This window comes from Odocoileus virginianus, chromosome 23 (genome assembly GCF_023699985.2).
Source record: "Odocoileus virginianus isolate 20LAN1187 ecotype Illinois chromosome 23, Ovbor_1.2, whole genome shotgun sequence".
Taxonomy (NCBI): Eukaryota; Metazoa; Chordata; class Mammalia; order Artiodactyla; family Cervidae; genus Odocoileus; species Odocoileus virginianus.
This window is the reverse complement of record NC_069696.1, coordinates 1,298,276-1,311,916: the sequence shown is the minus strand read 5'-3', so window position 1 is coordinate 1,311,916 and position 13,641 is coordinate 1,298,276. Positions and strand designations below refer to the sequence as shown.

Genomic DNA, 13,641 nt, shown 5'->3' with positions numbered 1-13,641 from the left:
CCTCCTCGCTGGCCAATCCTCTTCGCCAGCTCACCCAGAGCCTCCTCCGAGTGCTAACTCTGCACCTGGCAGATCACACCAGACCATTCTTTCTCCTTGCACATTCCAACCAAGGACAGGCCCTGGGGCTTCTATGTCAGTGGGCTGGAGACACCTGGGCTCCCATAGCCTATCTATCAAAACAACTGGACATGGTGACCAAGGGGTAGCCTCCCTGCATACAGGCCATGGCTGCTATCGCAGCCCTCGTACCCGAAGCAAATAAACTCTCTAGACATGCCCCTTTAACAGTCTGTTCTCCGCACACCTTCCGAGACTTGCTATCACATCGGGCTTTCCTCTCCCTTCCCCCTTCCAGGGTACAGGTCCTACATGCCTTTCTCCTCGACCCTCAGCTCTCATTCTCCCCCTGCTCTCCCCTTAACCCCGCCAGCTTATTACCCATGTCCTCTACAACAAACAGACTCCCTCTTACATAGCTGCAGCCTAACAGTAGATCTTACCCAAAACCCCTTCCAACATGTAACAGACCAGCCCATCCTAGACCCAGACACCCCACACTGGTTCGTTGATGGCAGCTCTCAAAAATCCCCACCGTTTGCAACAGGATATGCCATCATCCAGGGGGACCTTTGTCATAATCACGGAACCCAGACAATTGAAGCCTCACCTCTGCCACCTCACACCACCTCCCAACAGGCAGAACTGATAGCTCTCACCAGAGCTCTAACTCTGGCTAAAAATCTAAGGGTTAACATCCACACAGTCTCCAAATATGCCTATAACATACTTCACTCAAACATCCTAATATGGAGAGAAAGAGGTTTCCTAACCCAAAAGGGATCCCCCATTATTAATTCAGACCTGATCCACAAACTTCTAAAGGCAGCACTCTTACCAAACAAAGCCGCCGTCCTCCACTGTAGGGGACATCAAAAGGGAAGTCTCATATCAGCCTACAACAATGCCACAGACCAGAAGGCAAAGGAGATAGCCCTGTCCCATCCTTCCCTCCAGTGCCCTGTCATCTTAGCTCTGACTCCACCCGTCCCTCCCACCGCCAGAGAAATCCTCTCTTATCTACACTCACTTTTTCATCCCTCATCCAAGACACTCCAACAGTTCCTCCATAACCACTTCCCCATATCCAATGCTGACCAACAATATTTAGATAACCTTACCCACTCCTGTCAAACATGTCAACGTACTAACCCCAATTCCAACCTTAAACCGACATCCTTTCCAACCCATCAAATGCGAGGCAGCCTCCCAGCACAGGATTGGCAGAGAGACTTTACTCATATGCCCCGCGTCAGGAGAGTCAGATACCTACTAGTCCTTGTGGACACCTTTTCGGGATGGGTAGAAGCATTTCCCACTACAAACAAAAGAGCCCACACCGTGGCCCAAATCCTCCTCACAGAAATTATCCCCAGGTTTGGCCTGCCTTCATCCCTACAGTCTGATAATGGCCCAGAATTTACACCCAAGGGCACCCAACAACTTGTCCAATTCTTACAGATACCCTGGAAATTTCACATTCCATACCGTCCCCAGTCCTCAGGAAAGGTAGAAAGGATGAATAGAATAATCAAAGAAACCCTTACCAAGCTAACCCTCGAGGTACATCTGGACTGGACTAAACTTTTGCCAACTGTTCTCCTCAAAATACGGGCTTTGCCCAGAAAGCCCCTGGGGCTGAGCCCCTTTGGGGTGATGTGTGGAAGGCCCACGCTCCCTCCTGGACTCCCCCCCGAACCTCCTCCCATTCCAAGCTTCCTACATGCCCCTCTGCTGGCGCAACTCCGCAACGCCCTCTGGAGATACGTCAACCACAATCTGCCTGCCCCTGACCCCCAAGCCTCCCTGCCCCCTTTACAAACTGGGGACATGGTCTATCGGTCTGATAGTCCCCAGGGTGACCTAACCCCAAAGTGGCAGGGACCATTCAAACTCATCCTCCTTACCCCAACTGCAGCTAAACTCGAGAAGGTCACCTCCTGGGTACACCTCTCTCGTCTAAAACGGGTCACCTCCAATCCTGCGCTGCCCTCCTTAAATGACACCTATCAGGTCTCCCTCCCAGCACCCACCTCCTTAAAATTCACCCGGCGACAACCCCTGTCAACCATCAGAGAGGACACAGAATGACCTGGACTCTCTTCAACCTACAACTGTTCCTGACCCAGCTACTACAAGACCTCTGGATCAGCGCCCCAACAGCAACGTCCTTCAAAGACTTGACTACACTGGTGTCTCAACTGTGGCTCCGGGGAACCTTCTCCAACCTGACTCCAGACGAAATCGATTTCTTTACTCTCATTCTCTACATCATTCTACATCCTAATGAGCACTGTTCCTCCTCAGATTCAAACAACCTTGGGGCCTTCTGCCCCTCGCCCTGACTGGCCTCTCCATGTCTCTCTAACTATAACTGCACTCCTAATCTTAATCCTTGCTATAGGCCTAGTAACTGTCTCCCCTCAGGACTGGCCGCCTATCCTTCGTCTTTCCGTGGGTATCGCCTACGTTGCTAGCTGGGTTCTGCTCCTAGGGCGCTATTTCCTCCGCACTGCCTAACTAACAGCCCATGACTCCCCTGCTCCTTATCCTTGCTGCACTTCCCAGCCTCCTGGCTACTCCCTGCCCCTGCTCAGACATTTATTCCCACGTACATTCCTCATGTTATAATACAGCTCCAAAACCACGCACCATGAACCTCGGGGGCGGGAAGCCCAAATCCCTACTCACTGTCAAAGTACAAAAGAGAGGGAGTTTCGTGAGTACCTGCCATAAGCCAAATGGAAGAAACATATGTTTCTATCCCACTACCCACTGGGGGTACTCAGACGGGGGTGGGGTACTAGATCAAAATCGGGAAAAGAAACAAGAACAAGTTATAAAGAATATAATTTCCCAGTTACAGGCAACCCCTGAGCCTTATAAACGCCTAGACCTCCTCTCCCAATTACGGCCTCTCCTAAAACCTCCCTCTGGCAACCAACACCTTATCCGCCTTCTCAACTCTTCCTTCCAATTCTTCCAGTACACACAACACATCCCAGTGCTGGATATGCATGTCACTGTCTGCCTCACCACACAGAGCCAGTCCCTGACCCTCAACCTGGCTGTCACAGGGCAACTGTGCTTCCCCTTCCCAACAGAAAACCACACAACTCATTGGGCCAGTCTCTGACAATGTCCTCCTCCCAGCCTCTTCAAACCTAACCTGTATTGACTACTCTAGTCCCAACTACACTGGTCTTACAAACTCCACTCCCTCCTTCTGTTCCACTTGGGTTCTCTGGAAGAGCACAAATAATTGCACCAATCCAGGAATCTTCATTCTCTGTGGGACCTATGCATATTCATGCCTCCCCTTAGACCCCCCTGGACCCTGCATCTTGGTCTTCCTGACCCCAGGCCTAACATTCCTCAAAGAGGAAGAGATAAAACAAATAGTCTACCCCCAAGGGGAGCTTTCCCACAGGAAAAGACGAGCTGTCATAGCCCCCCTCCTGGTTGGGACTGGCATAGCAGCAGCCCTAGGCACCGTGATTGGAGGCATCTCGACCTCTGCCCATTTCTACCACAAGCTGTCCCAAGAACTTAATGAGGACACGGCACAGGTAGTGGAGTCCTTCCTTTCAATCCAAAAACAAATTAACTCATTAGCTTCTGTGGCCCTACAAAACAGGCCAGCCCTGGACCTTCTCACCACAGAAAAGGGAGGGACCTGCCTTTTCCTAGGAGAGGACTGATGCTACTTTGTTAATGAAACGGGCATAGTCCAGGGCGAGTCAAAGAACTTAGAGACAGAATTGAACTCTGCAAGAAAGAGTTACAAAACCTTTACACTCCACAAAACCTGTTCCAACAGATCCTCCCTTGGTTGCTCCTTTTCCTGGGACCATTGATACTTATCATTCTATTCCTCTTATTTGGACCCTGTCTCTTTAATCTCTTTCAAAGGTTTCTCCAAGAACCGATTCGGGCCATCTCTCAAGATCAGGTCAAGATCATTCTTGACCCAGGGTCTCAAGAGCCTAACCCCACACTCAGAAAAAAGAGACCCTGGGCCCTAGGACAATCCTCCATTCCAGACACCAAAGCATCACCCCTATCCAGCAGGAAGTAGCCAGAGAGATACGGTGCCCTTTTTCCCATTTTTTTATGATTTCAGGGTCTGGAATGAAGGAGTCTTTTGGGCCTAGAAAAGAGAGCAGCAGTCTCAAAGGCCCCTTGCTGAATCATCTAACTTCGGAGAAAACAAAACAGAATTTTAGTTCCACCCTGATGCTCCAGGCCAGTTGCATCTATCTGGGACTTATCAACCCCTGTCCAGAAATCTTGCATCCCGTACACCTGCCCAGAAGACTTATCACCCCCTACCCAACTATAAATGTCACCTCAACAAAAGAATACTCACAATATCCCGCCTGATTAACATTTCCCTTATCGCTTCCACAAACCTCCCTATAAGTATGAAGCCTCCCTGATCCCTCTCAGCGCTTAGCCTGGTCGTTAGGCCGACTGTCGCCCCTCCTTGCCTGAATAAAGGTAACCTACTTTTGTTGAGGTTATCTTTCCTCTTCTGCCTCGCCGGAATTATACCCTACAAAAGGGCCTCTGAATTCAGCGATGAAACACAAGCAGCCTTCATCTGGCTTCTCCGAGCCAAGGGCACTGGCGAGGTCTCGGGTTTGTAAATAAAGTGGGACATGGGTTACCAGGGCAGCTGCAGCCATCCACACACTGCTCCCGACACACTTCGGTGACACTCAGGCTCCGGCAGGTCCTGTGGCATGGGGACACACATTCCTGGTACTCCATGCCCGCGGGGCAGTCCGGTCCTGAAATGGAAAACGCAGTAGTCTCCCTGGAGCCAGTCCCCTCCAGGCAGCATCTCACAGGCCCCATGATGCTCAGAGCCCTTGAGGCCCCTTTGTCTGGCCCCTCTGTCTTCAGGGCCCCAGGGGCCATCTCCACTTCAGTGGCACCCCAGTGGTCAACGTCACCTCCCAGGCAATCCGCTGACCACTCCTGCCGTGAAGGGGCATCTTCCACCTTGTGGGGCCTGGTTAAGACTCAGCAGGGTCACCTGGCACCACCATGCTCCCCCTCAGTCACCTGATCCCCACGAACATCTGGCCACTTGTTTGCTTCTCTGTTCTGTCCTTTTCACCTAAACTCCTCTCCGGGGGATGCCAAATGCCTCCAGGCTGAAAATGCAAGACCCCCGAGGCCACACAAGCCAGAACTGGTGTCTTCCATCCCATCTCTCCTCTGAGGGCTCCTCTTCCTCAAGAACTTGGGCTCGGGACTTCCCTGGTGTCCAGTGGTTAGGGCTTCGCCTTCCAATGCAGGGGTGTAGGTTTGATCCCTGGTCAGGGAGCTAAGATCTCACATGGCCAAATAAAATAAAGCAGAAGGAATATTGTAACAAATTCAATAAAGCCTTTAAAAATGGTCTACATCAAAAAAAAAATTTTTTTTAAGAGATATTGGGTTCAATCAGACACCCCACCCAAAAATGGGCACACAGCATCTTCCAGGCTAGGGGATGGTCATTCCTATCTATGTCCACTGAGTGGCAAGACAGCCCTCAGAGCTCATCACCTAAGCCTCTGTTCCCACTGGACCCAGCCTTTCATGGATAAGGACGGCTCTCCTTTCTCTCTCTACTGGCTGCTGACTGATGCTCAGGCGGAAGAACCAGAAGGACCGAGCCTCTCCTCCAAGATACCTCAGTCATCTGCCCCTCCTACTTTCAAAGACCTGAAAAGACATCCACTCCCCCTTCCACAGGCGAACCCAGCTGTCAACACCACCCTTCTCACACCCCCACAGCAAAGATGAAAAGCTCTAACTTAGAAGCTGGAAACACACACACACACACACACACACACACACACACGAAAAGGCGTGTGTGTGGTGTAAACATTCGGACAGCCTGCCCTGCACCACCAGCCAGTGTGGTCTACAGGAAGCCTGCGGGGGGGAAGGGCGGGGGAAGGAGGAGGAGGTGGCCTGCAAGCTCCTAGTTCTTCGCGATAATTTGGGAGTGGTGACAATCACGATGACCAGGGACCCAGTGAGATTAGACGACTGGGTGCGGGGGAGGGATGGAGAGTACTGGCCAGAGGAGAAAAGGGAGGCAATAACAGGCAGGGACTTGAGAAAAGTCTGCCAGGATGCCGAGATCACCGCCCTGCTCCTGGTCAGTTTCAGACTTGAACGGATGAGACCCCCGGCAGAGCTGGGGAACAGCTTTTGAGTCCAGAGATGGATTTTTCTCACGAGGAAGTGGGGAGGCCGGGCGTGATAACAAGAGGCAGGAGAAGCGATATGGGGACTTTGCCAGGGGGACCTTTCAAGCCGTTAGGGAGGGGATTCGCTCTGTGAGCAGGTGACAGGGGCAGGAACCGGGGCGTCAGTCAGCACTGGCTGGCTGGGGTGGGACACCCAGGACGGGCCCCGCCCACCCCGTTGGGAGGTGGTCCCGCGCAGACTCACGGCAGGAGCTGTGGTCGGCCCAGCCGTCCAGCCGCATCCCCTGCTGGGCGCAGGCGCGGGCGTACTCCAGGAGCACAGGGCAGGGGCACCGCAGCCCCTGGGCGCATGCGCACAGCATCCGCTCACACAGGGCCACGAAAGGCTCGGGGTCCACCAGGGCGTGGCAGCGGGCGAACACGGAGGCCGTCTTCAGAAGCTGGCACTGCTCCCACAGGCCCTGCGGGAAGGAGAGGCCACCTAGGAAGGCTGCCACCCACGCGGCCGGGTGTCCCCTGACCTCGGGGCTTGGAGATCCGCCACGCCCGGAAATCCAAGACCGCTCTCTCACACCCAGGAGCTGCTTGTCCACATCTGTCAAACGAAATATTCCAGCAGTTCGTGGAACTCTGTCGGACCCCTTCTTGGTGGGGCGCCCCGAGGCCAGGGCGACCTTGTGAACTGAGCCCTGGAAATGCAGATGCCAGGGACCTGGCCTGCAGCGGCAGACAGTGTCCTCTGAAGGGCAAGGGCAAAAAGATTCTGTGAGTGAAAGGAGCTGAACTTGAAGTTCTTGTGGAAATCCACCAAAGGCTGTGGATCCGAGTGAGGAAGGCCAGGCATCTGATCCGCACCCACCTGGTCACCTCCCTTCCCTGAGTTTGGTCCCTCCATCAGAGATGAGGTTTACAAAGCAGACCCTCCAGGCTTCACCCCCAGAGACTTAAACTCCGTGTGTCAGGGATGAAGCTGAACAAACATTTGCAAGATGGTTCCTAGGATGGACCAACTGGACCAGTTCCCATCAGCAAAAACATGCCAGGACTCTACAGAGTATCCCAGGGGTGCTGCCGGGTTAGGGATGTTCCTAGGTTTTATCATTTTGTTGACAACCTAAACCCCTTAACACAAGCAGGTTTGGAACTGTTCTCACTAATGTTTCCTGGACACGTTAGTATAAACACCCTTCTCTGTAAGTCATATTTGTGAGCATCTCCACATTCTGCATTTTGGTAATTTTTCTCAATAACATGCATGCCAAGTCTCTTCGGTCATGTCTGACTCTACGGCCCTATGGATTATAGCCTGCTAGGCTCCACTGTCCATGGGATTCTCCAGGGAAGAATACTGGAGTGGGCTGCCATCTCCTCCTCCAGGGGATCTTCCCGACCTAGGGATCAAACCCACATCTCTTACATCTACTTGCATTGACAAGCAAGGTTCTTTACCACTAGTGCCATATCAGAGATGTTAAGTCATGAAAAAAAAAATGCGCTGGTAATTTTTAAATGCATTTATTTCCCCACAATTTAACATTTCTGAAATCAGACCACATATTAAAATCAATATTGCACTTTGTCTTCAGTTTGACATGCGGCAGTATTGTTGCTATAACCGATGCCCACTGGGTACACAATTCCCTTCCTGCACAGGCATGTTCCCAGAGTGAAGGGAAGCCATCTGTTAGTGGAAGGACTTCAGCTAAAATGAAGGGAGTACAAGAAGAAAGAGCTGAGTCCTGGAGGGTCAATCAGAGCAAATCAGCTATCATAAAAGGGATGGTGAAAAAGAGCGAACAAGTGACCAGTTTTCAGGAGAGAGAACTCCGATCTGCTCTAAGTGTACAAGGACGATCAGAGCAAGGCTGTTTACATCAAGAAACAGGAGCTAGCCGCGCAGTGTCTGGAGGGATAGAAATCTGACCCAGTGCTCCTTACCACCTGGGAGAGCCACCTGGGGAAGCCCCAGGGTCATGCGGTGGCCCTGGGGAAATGTGTGTCCTGTCCACGGTGCCCTGCCCGCAACCAGCCTGCAGAGTCTGCCATCAGAACCAGGCCCCTCATGGCCACCGGCCCTGGAGAGGACCCAGGGAGTTCCAGGGCCAGCTGGCCCAAGCAGTTGGGCGTAACTGCTTCCTTCTGCACCTGAGAAAAGCAGCAGTCACATGGACTGCTAAATTGCAAAGCTGCAGCAGGCAAGCTGAGAACTTGCTGAGAGGTTGCTCTCTGCAAGCTGAGAGCTGTGGCTGAGAAGGAGGGAGGCTGAGCCTTGCTCCCTCCAGGACCCCACCCTCCTGAGCTCTCCCCCGCACCCTCACATGGCAGAGAAAAAGCAGAGGCTTAAGAGGCTGGTGGTGGGGATGGGGACAAAGCTCATTCTTCCATGGAAAAGGGCATCCTGGAGCAAAACGGGACACCAGCTGCAGACTCTGCCTCACAGGTGGACACGTGGAGCAAGCGGCTGATGAACAAAGATGGCCGCCTTGGGCCTGTGTTGCTGAGGTGATGACATGCGCCTTTCCTTTACCACCTGAGTGCTTCAGATGGGGGAAACTGAGGTTTCTGAAGACAACGCCAGCAAGAGCCCTGCCCTGGATCTAATATGACGTCACAGCCCCAGGCCCAGCTTCTGCCTCTTCGCTATGCTGGCTGTGTGACCCTAGCTGCTTACCTAACCCCACCTCCTCTGTGGAGGGTATAATAACAGTGCCTATCTGAAAAGACTATGTCAGACTGTGACTGCACCAAACCATGACTTGGACCATGAAAAGACATAAGTCAGAGCTATGTTTTCTCCAGTAGTCATGTACAGATGTGAGAGTTGGACCATACAGAAGGCTGAGCGCTGAGGAGTTGATGCTTTTGAGCTGTGGTGTTGGAGAAGACTCTTGAGAGTCCCTTGGACAGCAAGGAGATCAAAGCAGTCAATCCTAAAGGAAATCAATCCTGAATGTTCATTGGAAGGACTGATGCTAAAGTTGAAGCTCCAATACCTTGGCCACCTGATGCGAAGAGCTGACTCATTAGAAAAGACCCTCATGCTAGGAAAGATAGAGGGCATGAGGAGAAGGGGCGACAGAAGATGAGACGGTTGGATGGCATCACCGACTCAATGGACATGAGTTTGAGCAAACTCTGGGAGATAGTGGAGGACAGGGGAGCCTGACGTGCTGCAGTCCATGGGGTCACAAAGAGTCAGACATGACTTAGCGACTGAACAACAACAATCTGAAAAGACCAAAGTGAAGACTGGATGGAATAATGCATCCCAAAGGTTTCGCATTATAAATGGTGACCCCGTATCACCATCATCATTGTCACTGACATGGATATCCTGGCCACCAGAGAGAGCCCTTCCACTGTCCTTCCTGCCATCAGGCTTCTCTTCAGAATAGTGAACAGATCACCAGCAAGACGGAAATATATCTTTATCCCTTTTCCCGTCTCCATCTGCCTGGATTGTACAGGGGTGAATGGTTGCCAAGGCAACACTATCAATTCACTAGTATCTTGGGAGTTCCCTGGTCAACAGAGGGCTGCTCTTATTGATCTTTCCTTTGAGACAGTCCCAGTCTTCCAGAACAAGGTAGGTGTCTTTCCAGTGGGGAGTGGCTGGGGGAGGACCCCACTCTTCTTTCTAGTAGACGGGTCTAAGAATCTCCATCCTCACTGGCACCTGAGACTCAGGGAAGGAGGCTGAGGCTTGTGTCTGTTTCTTTCCATCCTGCCCCACTGCCTGGCCCATCAGAAATGCCACTCAGGAACTTCCCTGGTTGTCCAGGGGTTAAGACTTCACCTTCCAAGGCAGGGGGTGCAGGTTCCATCCCTGGTTGGGGAACTAAGTTCCTCTAAGCCTCACAGCCAAAACACCAAAACATAAAACAAGCAATATTGTGACAAATTCAATAAAGACTTTTTTTTTTAATGTGCTATGCTTTAGTCACTCAGTCGTGTGTGACTCTTTGTGACCCCATGGACTGTAGCCTGCCAGGCTCCTCTGTCCACGGGGATACTCCAGACAAGAACACTGGAGTGGGTTGCCATGCCCTCCTCCAGGTGATCTTCCCCACCCAGGGATCAAACCCAGGTCTCCCGCATTGCAAGCAGATCCTTTATTCTATGAGCCACCAGGGAAGCTCTTTTAAAAAGGGTTCACATTAAAAAAAAAAAAAATGTGGAGGAGGTTACTGCTGTCTTACAGGGCAGTTGAGGGCACCCTTGGGGTAGGGGCAGGAGCTTGGGCACTTGGCAACCTCTTGCCACACACACAGTTTGGAACCAGAGGAAAAAAACCAAAGGCAACTCCATGGGGTTTTTCTAGTGGTTGCTCCCATTGCCTGGGCTGTAGGACAGTGGCTTCAAGCAGTCCCTGCACCACATGACCAGCTCCCAGGCACAGGGACCAGGCCCCTCGGCGGACACAGAACCAGTCAGAGGAAGGGAGAAACCCAGGAGTCCAGGGTCCCCTCCCCCTCTCAGAGCCCAGGGTGGGGGAGCAGGGTCCAGCGTGGCTCGTCTCCAGCTGGCCCACCTTCACCCCTGCTCGAAGGAAAAGTGGGAATAGTACTCCAGCACATTTCCTGGGAGGTCCCTGGAGGTAGTAAATGGTTTTCAGAAAGCCTTAGCAAGAAGGGTGGGTTCTGATCACTTGCCTGCAGGAGGGAGTGGATTTCTGCAGAAACGGCCACCTCCCTTAGAACAGTTCCTGAGGCCTCGACCATCTGCATCTAAAACCTGCCTAGGCTTTCTTTCTCAGAGAAAAGGAAAAAGCTGTCCTCTGGTCAGCCCTGGCCTGAGCTTGGTCATGAGAGTGACCACAGTGTGAAGGTCAGGGAGGATTTTCAGATGCCTGCCAGCATTTAAAGCCCAGCTGGACTTATCCCACGATGGTAGCACAGTGACACACCTGGCCTGCCATCTGCTCGTTCCCGGATTCCCTGATCCATCACCCACATCCTGATTCGTCCCAGGACACACATCCTGATTCGTCCCAAGGCACTCCATCCACTGTAGGGTTTGGTGAGCAGGCCCGGGTGTTCATGCCTATTACCACGTGCCCTCATGGAACCCAAGTTATCCATGATGTAGGTGTGCTTTGCCTGTCTCCTTGTCCACAGGAGCTGGACATAGTCATGCCTGGCAGTGTTGGGTGGGTCAGGAGGACACAAGTTCCTGGGTAGCTGAGCACCCCTGCCAGGCAAGGCCAGGCTGCAGGCAGGATACTTCCATGGACACGAGTCCAAGGTGGAGCTGTTGTGTCCTCTGAGAGCCATGGAGAGACAGGAACCAGTAGGAAATGACCATATGGTTGCTCAGCAAACATTGGCTGTGTGGTCAATAGAAAAGTCAAGTCTAAGTCCCACCCTCACTTGGAGGGCCGAGTCCCAGCATATGAGGGAGGTAGGGAGGCCTGGCCTTCCATGGCCTGAGCCCAGCCTCCTTCTCTCTCTCCCCCTCCCCCTCCCCACGTCCTGCATTACTGATAGTTTCCTGAACACACCCCAATGTCTCGTTCAATTTCTTGCACATCTACTATGTCCAGGCGCTGTGTCAGGCAAGGCCCACAATAGAAAGCTAGTTAGATGCTCCCATAGGCCCCTGGGTGCATCTACTCTGGTCTCCATTTCTGGGGCCATCTCCCCATTTCCCTGCAGGCTTTTCGAAGACAGAAGCCGTATTCCCAAGTCATGCATGAAAGTGAAAGTGTTAGTCAATCAGTCGTGTCCGACTCTTGGCGACCCCATGGACTGTATCCCACCAGGCTCCACTGTCCATGGGATTCTCCAGGCAAGAATACTGGAGTGGTTAGCCATTCCTTTCTTCAGAGGATCTTCCCGACCCAGGGATCGAACCCAGGTCTCCCACATTTCAGACCGATTCTTTATCATCTGAGCTACCAGGGAAGCCCAGGACATGCATACTAAGCTGTACGAAAGTGCTAAATCAACAGTCACGAAACAGCAATGAGAGAGTCATACCCTCCAGTTCTCAGGGAGTTTTCAATCTACCTGCACGAGGTATTTCCATGGGGAAGGTTTCTATAATGGCCTGAAGACCTGGTCTCAGTGTAAATGTGTCTTCCCAAGGGTGTGGCCAGTCACAGCAAGAGGGAACCTGCCACCGAGACGCCAAGGAAGGAGGTACAGTCTGAACCAGGCTCTGGACTCTACACAGGACTTAGGTTTCAGGCCACACCAGACAAGGCTGACGGCCAAATTCAGGCAGCAAGAGACAGGGTAATTACTGTCGAGCCAAACCCTGCGTTGCTAACAGACTCCCCAGGAAAGGCACAGCTGCCCCTGGGACGCTGCTCCGATAGGTCAGTGCCTCGGCTTCTCCTAGCTAGTTCTGATCCTTGTCATGGTCCCAACCTTGTGGCCTCTCCTTGAATCAGTTCTGTTTTCTCCCAAGCTCATCCTCCAGACCTTCTCTTTGTTACTCCCCAAGTAAAGCACTAGGCGGTGTCTTTCTCTGATTTGTCCCAGGGCACTCCATCCACCGTAGGATTTGGTGAGCAGGCCAGGGTTCCCAAGCCTGTTGCCACGTGTCCTCATGGAACCCAAGCCGTTCGTGACATAGGTGTGTCTCCACATGTCTCCTCGTCCGAGGGAGTGGACACAGTCATGCCCGGCAGTGTTGGGTGGGCCAGGGGAACGCATGGGGTGGGCAGCTTCCTCTGACTGCTCATCACTCACCCAAGGCCACTGACCTATAGAGCCCCCAGCTGATGGCCCTGCAGAGTCTCCACCCTTCTCCCACTTTAAGGACAGACAGACCACACCCCTCTCCCCTCCATGGTGGTCTGTGCCCTCTGTAACCCAACAAATAAAGTTGTTTCAGAGACCAGCAGGTCACCCACTCCCACACAGAGGCCTGAAGACCCCTTCAAAGAACAAACCTCAGGACTTCCCTGGTGGTCCAGAGGCTAAGACTCCACGCTCCCAATGCAGGGGCCCAAGTTTGACCCCTGGTCAGGGAACTAGATCCCACATGCCGCAACTGAGATCCAGCACAGCCAAATAAAAAACAAGTAAATATTTTTTAAATAAAAAAAATTTTTTTTAAAGAACCCAAACCTCAGAGGCTAAACACAGCCTTTCTGATTTAGAAGCTGAGGCAGGAGAGAATAAAGAATTCAATAGGTCAGCAGTTCTCAAAGTGTGGTCCAGGGACCCCCAACAAACTCCCAAGATCCTTGCAGGAATCCTCAAGATCAAAACTAGTTTCATAATGACACTAAGATGTCATCTGATCTTTATGCTCTCACTCTTTTGCAAAAACACAGTGGAATTTTCCAGAGACTACATGATGTGTGGACTCACAACAGGCCGGCTGCAGACGCAGACTAAGAACCAGCTGCTTTCTCTCA

The 13,641-nt window shown here is 52.2% G+C and overlaps 1 protein-coding gene across 3 annotated transcripts in view; it reads right to left on the bottom strand.

The window, feature by feature from the left end:
* Window positions 1-13,641, bottom strand: part of VWF (von Willebrand factor) — a 126,192-nt gene that overhangs the window by 91,429 nt on the left and 21,122 nt on the right. For all 3 annotated transcript variants that reach the window (XM_070453136.1, XM_070453135.1, XM_070453137.1), the window contains 2 exons: window positions 6,517-6,733; window positions 4,731-4,853 (listed from right to left, as the gene is read on the bottom strand). In XM_070453136.1, coding sequence (XP_070309237.1) covers window positions 4,731-4,853; window positions 6,517-6,733 — 340 coding nt within the window. The remainder of the gene's footprint in view (window positions 1-4,730; window positions 4,854-6,516; window positions 6,734-13,641) is intronic.